The following is a 17,296-nucleotide window of genomic DNA, read 5'->3' on the forward strand; positions in this document are numbered from 1 at the left end:
ATCTTACTTGGCCATTCTGTATTCAGTTAGCATCGACCAAAAAATGGATGATTCTTTTGAAGATCAAAGCATTGTTTTATGTGTGTTTGCTTCAAGATTGTAATGATGTTCAATCAATATATACAGGCAACATTAAGGCCGGCACATCTATGCTGGCCTTGTTGCTGTACCAGTGTTACATTGGTACTGGTTTATTGATATTTTGGGGAGAGATTTAAGCTATCCTAGTGGCCCCCTCCTCTCTCTGGGACCAATTGTTTGTGTTTTTCATTTTCAGTGAATCAGCTCTTTTGTATTCTAATGAAAGAGTTCTATTTACTAGAGAGAATGATATTTTTGGAGCTTTGTATGTATTTTTCTTAATGATGATTGGATTCTAGTGTTTACACCATCTATTGACTTTGCAGGACAGACGTGTTCCGATGAGAGAGCTGCTTATGGAAGCCAATGGCTCTTATAAAATGAAAAGAAACAATGTCAGAAGAAATAATGATCTGAAATTGTTGACTGATGTTAATGATATTGATCCATGGACCGCATGGGCATACAGGCCTCACACTGTTACCTTGTTACTCATTGGTGCTTGTCTTCTGATGTGAGTTCTTTCGCTTATGTAAAATATGGAGTGCATAGCAAGTTCTTTTCAATTGGTGGAGTTTGCGCTTTGACATGCTAATTACTAAAGATGTTCTAATATTTTTTGTTAAGAATGTGATGTTTTGCAATATGATGGCCTTGTTTTTGCAAGTTGTATGGTGAAAAGTGTTTCAATATTTTTAAAACGTATGATCTGATAGAATTTGAGATATATTTTATTAAGAGTTTGTCAGCATATTCAACGAGCTTGGTCTCTAAAGGTTTTATCTTTGTTTGTTTCTATTTGAAGCTGTAGTCTGACTAAGTGGCTGTTCTTTGATCTTGTCTCCTTTCTGCCCCATTCAAGTCTTAGTTGATATTCCTCTCTTCTTGCATGTTTAACCTGAATCAAGTGACACCTCTGTTGTAGTGCCTCATGCCTCTATATGGCACACCTAAGTCATCTTAAATTAAGTTCCTCAATTTATGCTGATATTTACTACCCTTACACATCCCAGACTGCCTTTCTTCGTGCATGTTTAACCTGAATCAAGTGACACCTCTATGATGGTACCACTTCATGTCTCTGTATGATACATGCAAGTCATCTTAAATGAACTTCCTCAATTATGATATTATTACTACCCTTAAATATCCTGTAACGTACTTGTTGCCAATTATATTCTTTCTTGTTAGCACTTCTTTTTGCTTGTTCGTTCCCTAACACTGTATCATACAAATAATCTCCTTTTCTCATGCAAAATACACCATCCCATTGTAATTAATTTTTTTTTTCACTAACACAAACTTCTGAGCACATACACCTAAATACATATTAAGTTTACATTAATGTAAAAAAAATCTCAATTGCCATGTGATGATGTAATCTTTCACGAAGAGTCTCCTGTCTCCTCTCTTTTAAGAACTTACAGCATTCATCTCTAACTGTGACTTTACTCCTTTTCTAGATCCTTAGTGTTCAAGTAAATTTTATTGAAGTAAAGGTTGACTCTTACTATGTTCTGATCTTTTATGAAGCTTTCTCTTTATGCTTGATACCATTTTTAGTCTTATTATCATTTCTGCTTGTATGAGCAATTTGTCATGGTCACACAGAGAAATAGGGTGATTTGGGAGGTGATAACTGGAATGCAGTTGGAAGTGATGGGTTTCAGAAACATTGGTTCACAAAGACAGATGGCTGATGGGGAGAAGAGAGGTTTGGAGTCTTTGGACTAGGGCTGGATAATGGGTGACAGGAGAAAAGGTTTGGTATGAGTGAAGAGAGGAGGGAAATGGGGTAGGAAGTGATGGGCTTCACCAGAATTGGTTCATTGACCAAATGTTTCTTTGAGCCATGTTAAGTTTTTTATTAAGATAAGACCAGACGGTTTACAGAGGGTGCACGGTACTCATTTTTCTCTCTCCCCTTCTCTGCACATGTGCCTGCACACACACATGCACATACATGAATGCATATACATAGGTCTATGCTGCATCTCAGCAAGGCAAAAATTTCATGATATGATAAATTTTTTGATAAACATGGGAAAATATCAAAAGATCTCAAGTTTAAAAATATAAAACATAAAAATAGAGAAAAGAAAAGAATGCACTTTAGTAGTTTTTTTTTGCAAAAATTGTAAAGACAAAGTAGATTTTTTTAATATAAAAAAGATAAATAATAAAATATTTATATTTTGTTTTGAAAAAGAATAATAAAGAAGTTTGGTAAATATAGTGGTACATTCTGTTATGTTATGATAATATCATAATAATAATACTATATTTCATAATTATTTGCACTTTTCTTACTTTTCTATATTTCGAGTATGAATTTTCTTATTCTGTATCCTTTTATGTTAAAAAAGTTTTTTCTACCTTTTCTTTACATTTTATAATTTGAAATATGTTCTACCTTTTAAGCAGATTTTTTATTCAAAATTGTGTGTGTGTGTGTGTGTGTGTGAGAGAGAGAGAGAGAGAGAGAGAGAGAGAGAGAGAGAGAGAGAGAGAGAGAGAGAGAGATTTTCAAAATATTAGCAATATTTGTCAGTGATTTCAAAAGACCAGTTATTTTTGTGATGTATAAATCGTGATATATAAAAATATCACTATATCCCATTTCAGAAAAAGGCTATATTCAGCGAGCTGCATTGTATTTGGAGACTATTGTTGCATATGGCTGGAAGCAGATGCGAGAACACATAGGTTTTATATTTGGAGACTTGTGTTACATATAGCTGGAAGGAAATGCCAAAGCACATTGATGCTATTGTTGCTACCAATACCATCGTTCATTGCATGGTTTTGATTGTGATATATGATCTATGGTATGTTTGGCTGGATTGTCATAGGAAACATTTTTTTTCCAGGACAATGTCATTGTGTTATTGAATGCTGTACGTAAGTATGTTTTTTGGTTGCTTAGCTCTCTGGTTTGGCCTTAATGTCTGTCCCTTTATATGGTACGGAATGTTGGGCTGCCAAGAGACATCATTTGCAAAAAATGAGTGTAACTGAGATGCGTATGCTTCGATGGATGTGTGGAAATACACTAAAAGATAAGATTCGGAACGAGGAAATACGTAAGAAGGTAGGCGTTGCATCCATTGAAAATAAGATGAGTGAGAATCGTTTACGATGGTTTGGGCATATTCGGCGAAGGCCTAATGATGCTCCGGTTAGAAGGATGAAGAAATGGGAAAATCTATTAGCTAAAAGAGGTCGGGGTAGGCCTAAGAAGACTTGGATGGAGATGATAAGAAAGGATATGAATGCTTTGAACCTCACCGAGGACATGCCATTGGATAAAAATGATTGGAGGAGAAGGATTCATGCGGAGGACCCAAAATGATTTTCTTTTTGGTTCATATCGCCGACCCCAATTGTTTGGGATGAAGGTGTTGTTGTTGTTGTTGTTAACTCTATTTCCTTTGCTTATTATTTACGCATAAAAATTCAAGTTCAAATTGGAGGGAGAAGAAACATGTAGTATTTTATCACAGTGTTATGACAGATAATGCACAAGGATAAAAATATATTTGGACTTGAACTGATAGAATTAGAAGAAAACCTGAATTGCATCAATATACATGTTTGAAAAGACATTTGAGTACCTATTGATGTATATGATGATTAAGGACCATAAAGATGCCATCCTGCTCACCTAAAAGGTTGTTTACAATTTCCTTTGGTTTACTCTACTGCTCTACTAAGAAGATTCTTTAATTAAACTGCCATGAAGATGTGGTTGCATGTTGTTGGATGTATTAAATCTAAGATTCAAAATTAAGTGATATTCATATTAACTGATTATTTTGGAAGATTTTAGCAAATCTGTTTATTTTGGATATCCACTTTTTTCACAGCTGGTCCAGTGGAGTTCTTGATCCAGAGAAGGATTCAGTCCATGATGCTACCACATGTCTGAAAAGGTATCCTCTCTTCTTTATTTTATGTTTAAATATATCTTTAATGCAATTTACCTTGCTTTGAGGTACAAAAACATTAAAAAAAAAGGCTTATCAACTTGCGCTTGAAGCATGCTTTAAATGTTCTGGTTGCAATTCTATAAATTCAATCCAAGTATCTAACTGGATTCAGTGCAATCTTCATGTCCTTTTTTAATATAGCTCTTATTTACAAACCATTACTTCTTTTTGTGGATGGTCTTCGGATGTTTTTTTGCATGTCCTTGAGTGGTGGTTTAACATGTTTGTATATTCCATGGTTCCTCAGGGGGGTCTGGGCAATGATTGCCGTCTTCCTTGTCTACTGTTTGCTTCAAGCACCTTCAACGTATGTCTTGATTATGTCTCCACTTTTCTTTTTATATAGCATTCATAATATTTCTTTTTATCTCACTAAGAATAGTGTTGAAGTTATTTGTGCTGGTTGAAATGTGGATATTGAAATTTCATTCCGGTTCATTATAATACACTAATTAAGATCACTGAATATTTATTTTCTGTAGATTTATCTATGTTATTGTTGTCTAGGTGGGTTTTGTCACACATCCATCACCGATTACTTTATTGTCCTTATGTAATGTGATGTGGTCAGTTCTTTTTTATAGTACCTATAGTAAGGGCTGATTTGGAGTGTCACGAAGTGGCACAAAACCCAAGATACAACAAAGTAAAAATTACACTAGATCCTATTAGTCAAATGAAATCCAAATGCCACACAATGCATTTGGATATAAATATCACATAGACAAAAGTAGGAATTAAGAGTACAAAATAAATTAATCAAAGAATATACAAAATACATTAATCCTCACTACAAACACACTCATACTCACACCTAAACTACCCATCACTCTCACTATACAAAGCACACACCCACCAATATTTATGAGAGAGGAAAAGGGAAAGAAAGAAGGGACTAGCCCAACGGCTAGTTGGGAGAGGTCCAATGGCTAGCTTGGCCAACCTATTTTTACCAATAAAAAATAAAAATAAGGAACAAAAAAAGAGTAAGTTAAAAATGACTAAAAAATAAATGCAATAAAGTTCTTATTCTACTCCTAATGGTATATAAGTACACCCAATCTATGCAATACCTAGGCTAATGACCTATCTTACAAAAAGAAGTTCAAAAGATATATAAAAGAATATACCAAGTACACCTAGGTATACTTTGGTATGAAAACATACATTCCCAACAATACATATAACTTAACACTCCCCCTCAAACTTGGAGTGAGTAACCGAAAGTTTGTAAATACAAGAACAAAGGAAAGGATTCAAGTCTTTGAATGTCTTCATTGGTAATCTTCACCAAATGCCTACATCGGCTATCTCCATCTTCATAAGTTCTTCATGATTCCAACAATTATTTTCTCATCTCATATCTTTTAAGAACCTGCAGAGAGAACAAAACAAAGGTTCCAACTACACAAAGAAAAATAGCGAAACCAAGTATTTTTAATAAAAAAACAAAAAAAAAGTTTTTAAAACGGCTTAAGTTAACAAATAGTTATAGACTAGATGTATATAGTTTCAAAACAAATATATTTTGAGTAAGAACAATAATTAAAAAGAAACCCTAGTTAAAATAGATAGATATAATATTAAATAATATATATAGAGAGAGAGGATGATCAAGCACGCCAACAAAAACATAGAAGTACTGTTAAAATATATGTAATCTATATATTTATATATATATATATATATATATTTATCATACACTACCCGATAAGGGGTAGTTCTGTAAACTCGCCAAATAGGGGCATTGTAGACCTTTTCTTTTTCTTCTTTTTTCCTTTTTTTCTTTTCCTATTTCTTCTTATTTCTTTTTTTGTTTTTTTGTACCTTTTGTGCATTAAATGCACAACCATTGGGGGCCCCAACAAAGAGTCGTTGGGCCCCCAACGGTCAACAACTCCTTGTTGGGACTCCCAATGGTCCCTCTCTCTTTCTTTTCTCTAACTCTCCCTCACTCCTCTCTTGCCTATAAATAAGTGGGGTCTCCCCCTTTGTAAGTGTGGCTTCTTCAAGCCCTTTAGTGCCTTTATAAGATTTTATGCTTTTTAGCCATTATTGGCTTTTGTGTATGTCCTCTTTTGGACTTGCTCTTTGATTTTTTATGTGTGAATGTCCATTGTAGGACATACATTTCTTTTCCGCATATTTCATTACATGGTATCAGAGCCTTGGTTGTGCTCTTGATTCATATAGCTTGTTGTCTAGTTTTACCTCTCTCTTGCTTTGTCCTCCATTCTTGATTATATGATGGAAGGAGAACAAAAGATTGATCTCTCCTTCAAGCTTAATGGTACTAACTACATGATGTGGGCCGCCGCCATGGAGAACAACCTCAAAGGTAAAAAGCTTTGGGGATATGTTATGGGCACCATTAGGGAACCTCAACTTCAACTTACGAAAATGGATGGTGATCAAGAAAAAGCTCTAAAAGGAAATGCTCGCATGAAGGCTATTGAAGATCACCAATCCAAGGTAGAAGATTGGGAAAGTAAGCATGCAAAAATTCTTGCATGGTTCATGAACAACGTGGAGCTAAAGATTTGCGCCAACATTGCTAAATTCCGCTTAGCAAATGAAGCATGGTTCTTTATGAAATGTATGTATACCCAAAAAGACCTTGCTCGTCAATTCTTTATCCAAGAAAAAATCCGTACCATTAAGCAAGGTGAAATGAGTGTAAGAGATTACTATAGCACTCTTGGACCTTTATGGGATGACCTATCCCTTCTTGAACCCAAATGGGTATCTAGTGAAGATGTGAAAATGTGAAGAGAACAAATAAAAAAAGAACACTTTTTCCAATTTTTACATGGGCTTAGGCCCGAATATGAACAAGTTAGGTCCTCCCTTCTTCATAGATCAAAATCGCTTCCATTGGAAGATGCCATAGCCGAAATATGCCAAGAAGAAACACGTCTTGGCATGATTAAAGAAGGAGATGAAGTTCTTGCCGTGTCTAAACCCAGCAATCATATGAAAGCTTATAAGCCTCCACACTTTGGGAGGCAAAATAACTATAATGGCAATTATAGGAAAGCCATTTGCCATCATTGTCAAGAACCGGGTCATATAAGACCTAATTATCTAAAGATAAATGAACCTCCAAAAGGTAAAGTTGCTATTATTGAAGAAATCCCACAAAAGAAGGAGGAGCCAATGAAAGGGAAAGAGTCCTTTTCCCTTGCTCAACTATCCGAAGCACTTCAAATTCTACTCAAATCGCCGTCAACTTCAGGAGCCTCCATTGCCTCTTCTTCTCCTTCAGGTACGCCTTCTTGGATTCTTGATTCTGGAGCATCTTTTCATATGACCCCTATTGAAAATGGACTATCCAATGTATGTAGCAACTCCAAAAATTCTTTTGTTTCCACCGCCGATGGTACCTCTTTACAAGTTAAAAGTTTTGGAACCTTAGACTTTTCAAAAGATTTTTTTGTGCCAAATGTAAGAGTAGTACCTCAACTTAATTTAAATCTTTTATCTGTCTCTCAAATATGTGATCATGGATGTGAAATCTCCTTCTCAACCAAGGATTGCTCTATACAGGATCTCCAGTTCGGGAAGCAGATTGGGCAAGGCCATAGGAGGGGAGATCTCTACTACATGAACAATTTGAAACTTCCCACTAACTCATTTTGTAATCATGTCCAAGATAAAAATATTGAAACTTGGCATCAAAGACTTGGACATCCAAGCTTCTAAAAAATGTACTCCTTTCCTTTTGGAAAGAAATTTTGTAATGAGAAACATTTGTTTGCAAGAGTTGTATTTTTGGAAAAATGAAATCCACCCCTTTTCCAAAGAGAACATTTGTGTCCAAAAGACCCTTTGAATTAGTCCATTCGGATGTTTGGGGTCCTTCTCCGGTCATATCAAAAGGAGGATACTCATATTATGTTACTTTCATTGATGATTACACTCGATATGTGTGGATCTATTTTCTCAATCTAAAATCCGAAGTTTTTAATTTCTTTAAAAAATTTCATATGATTGTCAAAAATCAATTTTCAACTAATATCTCCATTCTTCGATCCGATTCCGGTGAAGAATATCTATCAAATGAATTTCAAGAATACTTGGAAACCAATGACATTTGTCATCAAAGGTCATGTCTTAGGACTTCCCAACAAAACGGTCTAGACGAAAGAAAGCATAGACACATCTTGAAAACCACTAGGACTCTTCTCATTTCCAAAGAAATTCCAAAATGCTATTGGGCCGAAGCCGCCTTAACTTTCACTTATTTGATAAATAGAATGATATCCTCATCTCCACAAAATATATCTCCATATGAAAAACTCTTTGAAAGAACACCCGATTTTAATAGATTAAGAATTTTTGGGTGTAAGTGTTTTGTCCTTACATATAAAAGAGATAAGTTATCTCCCAAAGCTATCAAATGCGTGCTTTTAGGATACAGAGAAAATAAAAAAGGTTTTAGGTGCTTCGACCCCAAAATCAACAAACTATATGTATCCAAAGATGTTACCTTTTTAGAAAATGAGAACGACTTTGAGAAAAATAAAGATATTGATGAAAGCGAATATGCTTTCTTATTTGATCTTCTCTCTCATGAAGATGTGACTCCTCGCGAAGAGGATGTTCCTAATGATTTAGAGGATACTCCTCTTAGTAATGTTGAAAATGGAAGTAATGATTTTGAAAATAGGTCAATTCAAACCTATGCTAGGCGTGGTCAAGAAACTCCCATAAGCGCTTTAGAAAAATATTCTCAAAATTCCAACATAGAAGAAACCTCTTTAAGGAGATCTAGCCGAATCTCCAATCCTCCTAATAGGTTTGTTTCCTATGAGTCCCTAACACCTAAATATAAGGCATGCCTAATTGCATTACACTCTTATCATGAACCATCACACTATAATGAAGCAAAAAATATTCCTCAATGGGTTGAAGCCATGAAACTAGAACTTAGTGCCCTTGAAAAGGCTAAAACTTGGGAAATAACTTTATTGCCCACTGGAAAGAAGTCTATTGGATGTAGATGGGTCTTCAAAATTAAAACTAAAAGTGATGGGTCATTAAAACGTTATAAAGCTAGGTTGGTAGCCAAAGGATATGCTCAAGAGTACGGAATAGACTATGAAGAAACCTTCGCTCCCGTAGCTAGAATGACTAGTGTTAGGACTCTTATTGCAGTTGTATCCGTTAAAAAATGGCCTATCTATCAATTGGATATTAAGAACACATTTCTTAATGGCGAGCTAAGTGAAGAGGTCTATATGGATCCTCCACCAAGAGTATCTATTGGTGAAAATAAAATTCTTAAACTAAAAAAGACACTATATGAGTTAATACAAGCTCCAAAGGCTTGGCATGACAGATTTAACAATGTAATGACTAGCTTAAATTTTCGTTCATGTTATACTGGCACTGCATTATTTGTGGAAAGTGCAGGGTCCTCTATAGTTATTCTACTACTATATGTTGATGATATGATCATCACTGGAAGTGATGAGCAAGGAATCCGTGATATTAAGAAATTTTTAAAAGAAAATTTTGACATGTCTGACCTTGGTTTCTTAAGATATTTTCTAGGTATTGAAGTTACATATTCTTCCCGAGGGTATATTCTCTCTCAGATGAAACTTGCTGCTGACATTTGTTCCAAGTCTGGAATTTCGGATGATAAGAAGACAGAAACCCCTGAGGTTATCAATGCAAAGCTAAGGCTGGAAGATGGGACACTTCTCGAGAATCCTACTCCCTACCGTCAACTCGTTGGTTCTCTGACATACTTATCCATCACTCGGCCAGACATAGCTCATGCAGTTCACTCCGTCAGTCAGTTTCAACATGCACCTACAACTGTGCACATGAGTGCAGTCTTAAGGATTGTCAGATATATTAAAAACACCATAACTAAGGGAGTTTTTCTTTCCTCTTCATCATCCCTTGATTTAATTGCTTATACAGATGCTGATTGGGGAGGAAATCCCAATGATAGAGTCTCAACCACTAGTTTTGTGTTTTCTTAGGTGACTCTATGATTTCTTGGAGATGCAAGAAGCAACATAAAGTGTCATTATCCTCAACTAAAGCGGAATATCGTGCAATGGCCACTACAACCATGGAGCTTGTGTGGTTTAGAAGTCTCTTCTGTGATATGGGCATCGTCATCTCAATTCCTTCGAAGATGTGTTGCGATAACAAGAGTGCTATCTATATTGCAAGCAACCACACCTTCCATGAGCGTACTAAACACATTGAGATGGATTGTCACTATGTTCGAGATGAATACCTAAAAGGAACCGTAGCACTGCCCTACGTCACATCCGAGTACCAGTTGGCGTACTTCTTCACCAAAGCTCTTGCTGCTCCTCGTTTCATGTTTCTTCTCAACAAGCTTTCTGTTGTATCCCCGTAAAGCTTGAGGGAGGGTGTTAAAATATATGTAATCTATATATATTTATATATATATATATATTTATATATATATATATTTATATATATATATATATCTATATATATAAATATATTTATCATACACTACTCGATAAGGGGTAGTTCTGTAAACTCGCCCAATAGGGGCATTGTAGACCTTTTCTTTTTCTTCTTTTTTCCTTTTTTTCTTTTCCTATTTTTTCTTATTTCATTTTTTGTTTTTTTGTACCTTTTGTGCATTAAATGCACAACCATTGGGGGCCCCAATAAAGAGTCGTTGGGCCCCCAACGACTCCTTGTTGGGACTCCCAATGGTCCCTCTCTCTTTCTTTTCTCTAACTCTCCCTCACTCCTCTCTTGCCTATAAATAAGTGGGGTCTCCCCCTTTGTAAGTGTGGCTTCTTCAAGCCCTTTAGTGCCTTTATAAGATTTTATGCTTTCTAGCCATTATTGGCTTTTGTGTATGTCCTCTTTTGAACTTGTTCTTTGATTTCTATGTGTGAATGTCCATTGTAGGACATACATTTCTTTTCCGCATATTTCATTACAAGTACCATATATAGAAATAATCTAAACAATTTTAAAAACAAGTATAAAAAAATAACTTTAAACAATTTTTTTTAGAAAAATTAGCAACAATTCAAGCAAGATATAATGGCCCTTTCTTTTGTATTTTAGTGTGTTTTAAGTTTCACACTCTTGTTCTTCTTCAACTCTTCCACAATGGCCGAAAAATATGCAAAGACCAAGATATAATAGCCCTTTCTTTTTTATTTTAGTGTGTTTAAAGTTTCACGCTCTTGTTCTTCTTCAACTCTTTCGCAATGGTTGACAAATATGCAAAGATTGGCCTCTCATTCAAATTGAATGAGACCAACTATAGAATGTGGGCGGCCGCTATAGAAAACAACCTTAATTGCAAGAAACTTTGGGGATATGTATGTGGGACTTTTCTAGAGCCACAATTAAAGCTCACCAAGAAGGAAATAAAGAAAAGGCCTTGAATGATGAAGAAAAGGCCAAAGCCATTGAAAAATATCAATCCAAAGTTGAAGATTGGAAAGGTGTGTTAGAACATCAGTTTCCTCTTGGGCTGATCTGCAAAAGAGGGAAAAGTGAGAAAAAAAAGATAGAAAGAAGATGAGACGCTGAGTCGTTTTTACTGCACATAGGCTCACAACTTTTTTTTTTCAATCAATTATCGTGGCCTGGTTTAATGTATTTAAGCATTAGGTTACAACTTAACAAGTTACAATATTACATCCGTGCCCCAGTAAATACGTCAATAGGATTTCCCAGCTTGGGTCTGGGTCAGACCCAAACTGGATCCAAGCCCAAATTGGGTTCAACACTATACAACATTTAATACTCTCCCTCAAGTCGTGCATGGTCTTGAACCATGGACAACTTGTTCTTCAGAAACCAAAATCTGTTTTTCGTCAAACCCTTTGTAAACAAATCCGCCACCTGGTCTTCTGTAGGAATGAAATGAGGCTCAATCTCTTTGTCTTCAACCTTCTGTCGAATGAAATATTGATCTATCTCAATGTGCTTTGTCTTACTGTGGAAAATAGGATTAAAGGATATGTTAATGGCACTTTGATTGTCACATAATAAAATAGACTTGGAAATCTGTTCCTCCAATTCATTCAACAAATGCCTTGTCCAAGTAGCTTCAGCTGTTGCAGCAACCATTGATCGATATTCAGCCTCAGTACTTGATCTAGCTACTGCTTTTTGTTTTCTACTGCTCCAGGATACTAGGTTTTCCCCGAGAAAGATGCAATATCCGGAATCCAACCTTCTTTCATCAGGATCTCCTGCCCAGTCCGCATCACTGTAGACCATGACATCATGCATGCTTCTTCTTTTCCAACTTTTCTGATACACCAACCCATCTCCAATAGTACCTTTTAAGTATCTCAACACCCTCTTGACTGCATCCATATGCCCTGTTCGTGGCTCATGCATGAACTGCGACACTTGATTGACAGAATAAACAATGTTAGGGCGAGTAAAGGTAAGATATTGAAGCATGCCAACTACACTTCGATATCTTGTAGGATCCGGGTACAAATCTCCATCCTGTGAGATGAGTTTTTGATGTAAGACACTCGGTGTAGACAAAGGCTTGCAGTCTTGCATACCAAATTTCTTCAATGAATCTAGTGTGTATTTATGTTGTGTCAAGGTCAGGTAACCATCCTTCCTGTCTACCTCGACCCCAAGGAAATAACGCAAATCTCCCAAATCTTTCATCTTAAACCTTTGACTTAATAGTCCTTTTATTTCTTCAATGTGATTAATGGAATTCCCTGTAACTATAATATCATCAACGTATATCAACAACAAGGTGGTTATGCCTTTATCCTTGAAGATGAATAAGGAGTGGTCTAAGAGAGATCTAAAGAACCCATGCCTCTGTATTTCTAAGGAGAAACTCCCAAACCACGAGCGTGAGGCCTGCTTCAAACCATATATGACTCTTTTTAGTTTGCATACATATGTGCTCGGGTCTCCCTCAGCATATCCTGAAGGTTGTTCCATGTAAACTTCTTCCTTCAAGTCTCCATGAAGAAACTCACTTTTGACATCTAACTGACTCAATGTCCATCTATGTTTGACGGCTAAAGACAATATAATTCTTATTGTCCCCATTTTGACCACAGGACTGAAAGTCTCATCATAGTTCTGACCATATTCCTATGTAAACCCCTTTGCAACAAGTCTTGCTTTGTATCATTCTATAGTGCTATCGGGTCTGTATTTAATTTTATAAACCCACTTGGAATCAACAACATTTTTGTTAGGAGGTCTGACAACAATTTCCCATGTCTGACATTCATGAAGCGCTTCCACTTCTTCATTCATGGCCTCAATCCATTTGTTTGATTTCACAGCATGATGAAACCCTATGGGTTCATCATGCTTATCAACCTGAGACAGAAAAAATTGAAGATCCATAGAAAAATTATTGTAGCTGACCCATCTGTCAATAGGATGTCTGATTCTATTTGAACTCCTCAGGTTTCCAACAGACATATAAATCCAATGTGAGGAGCGGGGGGGTACCTTTTTCTCTTCGCACATACACATACCCTTTAAATTTGTCAATAGGATGCGATTCTGGGTCTGGCCCTTCTTCAGTGTGTGAAGCTCCACCGACCTGATCACCAGATTGAGGTAAGCATGCTTGGCCTGAGTCAATATTATTTTGGTCAGCCGAGTTTGTTTCTTGAGTACATTGAGGTGAGCAATCACCATAAGTATCTGCAAATAATTCTGCATTCATCCACGGATGATAAACTTCTTCTCTGGAAATCCTTTGACAAGTATTAAATGATACATCTCCAAGATTATTCTCGTCAAACACAACATTCCTGAAAATCTTAATACGCTTAGTCATGGGGTCATAGCACCGATAACCTTTATAATCATCAACATATTCCACAAATCTATACTTAGGAAGCCTTTGGTTGGAATTTGTTCCTGAGAGAATCATCAATATGAACATAACAAATGCATCCAAACACACGCAGAGCATTATAATCGGGTTGAATGCCGAAAAGAGAACAGAATGGTGAACTATTTTGCAAAACTGTCATAGGCGAACGATTTATAATATAGACATCTGAATGGAATGCTTCTGTCCACAGACTAATGGGAAGATTATTGTCATGCATCATGTTCATGGCCGTTTTAACAATATGCCTATGCTTTCTCTCAGCGACCCCATTTTGTTGTGGCATATGTGGACAAGACACTCTACGCTTTATTCCATTACTTTGGAGAAAATCAGTAAAATCCTTCGATGTATACTCACCACCTCCATCACAATGAAAATGCAAAATATTGGTAGATAAATGGTTTCGAACAAAGGCATGAAAGTTGCGAAATATGAAAAAGGTTTCAGACTTATGCTTCATAAAGAATATCCAAGTATAACGAGAGTAGCTGTCAATAAAGATGAGATAATATTTGCTGCCAGAAGAAGAGCATACGGGCGCAGGACCCCAAACATCTAAATAAACAATTTCAAAGGATCTTGAAGCTCTTTTATTTATAGAATCCTATGTCACATGAGTGCGGGTGCGGGGATTCGGCACTTCCAAAAAACCCAGGTGCGGCAGGGGCAAAAATGTAAAAAATACATACATATATATATATATATATATATATATATATATATATATATATAAGGGGGTCCGGGGGTTCCCCCGACGCGGGTTTTTTCAAATTTCATTTTATATATAGCTGCACGATAGCGCACCCATCACGTCAGGAGAACAGTGAATACTAATAGCCAATAAGGCTACTACCATCATTATCATTTATTATGGAGAAAGAAAATCCTTTACGAAAAAGAAGGATCAGCAAGGCTACCACCATCATTATCATTTATTATGTAGAGAGAAAATCCTTTACGAAAAAAAGGATTAGCAAGGCTACCACCATCATTATCATTTATTATGGAGAGAGAAAATCCTTTACAAAAAAGTCAGGATTGAAAAGGCAGTAGCAGCAGCAACTGTCAGCAGAATTTTTTTAAAAAAAATTTCCGCAGCCCATTTCATAGGGCAATTTTTTTTTTAAAAAAAAAATCCAAAAAAAAAATAGACTTAAATGATCCTGGGTGTGGTCAACGCACCCAGGATCGAGTTGACCGCACCCGCGTTGAGTCGCGTCGACACGGGTGCGGCACCTTGCTAGCCGAATCCCTGTGACATAGATAGAATCAAAAGGAAGTACATGACTTACGCATCTGACAACTGAGACACTTTTTATTACTGATCTCAAGAGCTAAGCTTGATTTAGGAATTAATTTGCTTGATACAAGTTTCTCAAGAAAAGAATAACTGCAATGACCAAGACGATCATGCCAAAGACTTGGCTTATTACATTTGGAAAGACTAAAAACAGACTCAGGACCTGACTTAGATAACTCAGACTGAAAAGACTTAGACTTTAATAAGGGCTTCAAGATGGGACTGGTATGCGCAAATGGATCTTCCTTGAAGATTACATATTTCCTTTTCGCTCCCCTTTAGCGAATGTCTCCCTCGTTTAAAGATCCTTGACATACACAGAAGAGGGAGTGAATTCAACATAAGAATGTGTATCATCAACAAGTTTAGACACAGAGATGATGTTCTTTTTTATGTTAGGAGCATGAACAATATTTGACAAATTGAGAGATGATTTTGACAGAGGAATGATTGCATTACCAATGTGAAAAATGTGATGGTGAGATCCATCTCCAGTAACAATACTATTTTTACCAAAATAAGAAACCAAGTTCGAGAGCTTACCAACATCGCCTGTAACATGGGTCGTTGCTCCTGAATCAACATACCATGATCCTTGATCATTCTGTTTCAAGTATAACCCAGACAGTGCGGCCAACAAAAGTTGTTTCACCTCCCCATGAGACTTGGTAACATTATCTTCCTTCTTGCTCTCAATGTTTTGCAATTTGCCTTTATTTTGAGGATTAAACCAGCAATTTGCCTTAATATGCCCCTTTTTATTGCATAGGTAACATGTCGGGACAACTCTTTGAGATTGGTTCTTCGCATTAGAGTTGAACGACATATTAGGTGTGGGAAGCAAACCTGAACCTGCAAATCTACCACGACCTCTTCCTCCTCTGAAGCCATTTCCTCCATGACCATGACCAAAGGAGAACCCAGTGGCTAAGACATCTTGGGAGTCAGATTGAGCACCAGAATCTTCAGCGATGCCTTTCAATGACATTTCGTATTGTAGAAGTTTTGCTAGGAGGTCTTCAAATGCGGGAAGCACGGGCAAGCACAATAATGATGTCACCAATACATGATAATCTGGGCCTAAACCATTCAATGTCTGTTGCACTTTATCCTTGTCCCGCACTTCACATCCAATAATGGCTAATTGATCTGTAATAGTCTTCATCTTATTCAAGTAATCCATGATAGATAGACCACCTTTCTTAAGAAGCTGGAATTCTCGCTTGAGGAATAAAACTCTTGCTTCAGATATCTGAGAGTATGTCTGTGTCAACCTGTTCCACAATTCCATCGTTGTGCAGTCGTCGGGGATAACAACTAGTATTTCCTGAGACAAGGTAGACGTGATGTAGGCAATTAATGCCTGATCTTTTCTCATCCAAGAGACATAATCCGGGTTGCAAACAAGGTGAGTAGATGCAACCTCGTGAGCGTCTGTTTCCTCCTTTGCAATGAACTCTGGTGGGACTGAAATTAATCAATCCAGATGACCAAAGAGATCTTGGCTCCTGATAAAATGAACTATTTGTCTCTTTCAAGTCAGGAAATTGGAGTTATTTAATTTTTCAGAAACGAGTTGACTAAGGAAGTTTGATGACAAACCTGTAATGAAATGGTGGTCTTCAACAAATGCAAAAATAACTCACAAACAAGTGTTTATTGGAGACACTACAAGCATGACCCTTGAAAGGTTATAAAAGGAAGAACACTTGAAAAATAAATAATACTTTATTCATGAACAAAATGCTTAAGAAGCATTGTAGTTTACATTGAAGGGGTTCACCCCTATATATACAAAAAAGTGGAAGAGAGAGGAGAGCTCATTTTGAGCTCTCCAAAAGAGACGTTGGATTCCAACGTCTCTTAATATAGCTGTTGGACTACAGTCCAACAACATTTATTATTATAGCTGTTGGACTATAGTCCAACAACATTTATTATAGCTGTTGGACTATTCCAACAGCTACTTGCACAGTCAAGTTCCAACAGGAACTTGACTGGATCAAAATATCTAGTTTCTATTGAACTAGATGCTAAAAAAGAAAATAAAAAAATAGA

At 36.4% G+C, this 17,296-nt stretch overlaps 1 protein-coding gene across 1 annotated transcript in view; it reads left to right on the forward strand.

Annotated features, from left to right (window-relative positions):
- The first annotated feature begins 437 nt into the window (after nt 1–437).
- LOC149834102 (CDP-diacylglycerol--serine O-phosphatidyltransferase 1-like) overlaps nt 438–17,296 on the forward strand; it is a 70,403-nt gene continuing 53,544 nt past the window's right edge. The window contains exons 1-3 of the mRNA XM_090011211.1: nt 438–595; nt 3,948–4,013; nt 4,318–4,377. Coding sequence (XP_089867337.1) covers nt 438–595; nt 3,948–4,013; nt 4,318–4,377 — 284 coding nt within the window. The remainder of the gene's footprint in view (nt 596–3,947; nt 4,014–4,317; nt 4,378–17,296) is intronic.

The sequence above is a fragment of the Nuphar pumila genome, chromosome 6 (assembly GCF_984573655.1).
Source record: "Nuphar pumila chromosome 6, dmNupPumi1.hap1.1, whole genome shotgun sequence".
NCBI lineage: Eukaryota > Viridiplantae > Streptophyta > Magnoliopsida > Nymphaeales > Nymphaeaceae > Nuphar > Nuphar pumila.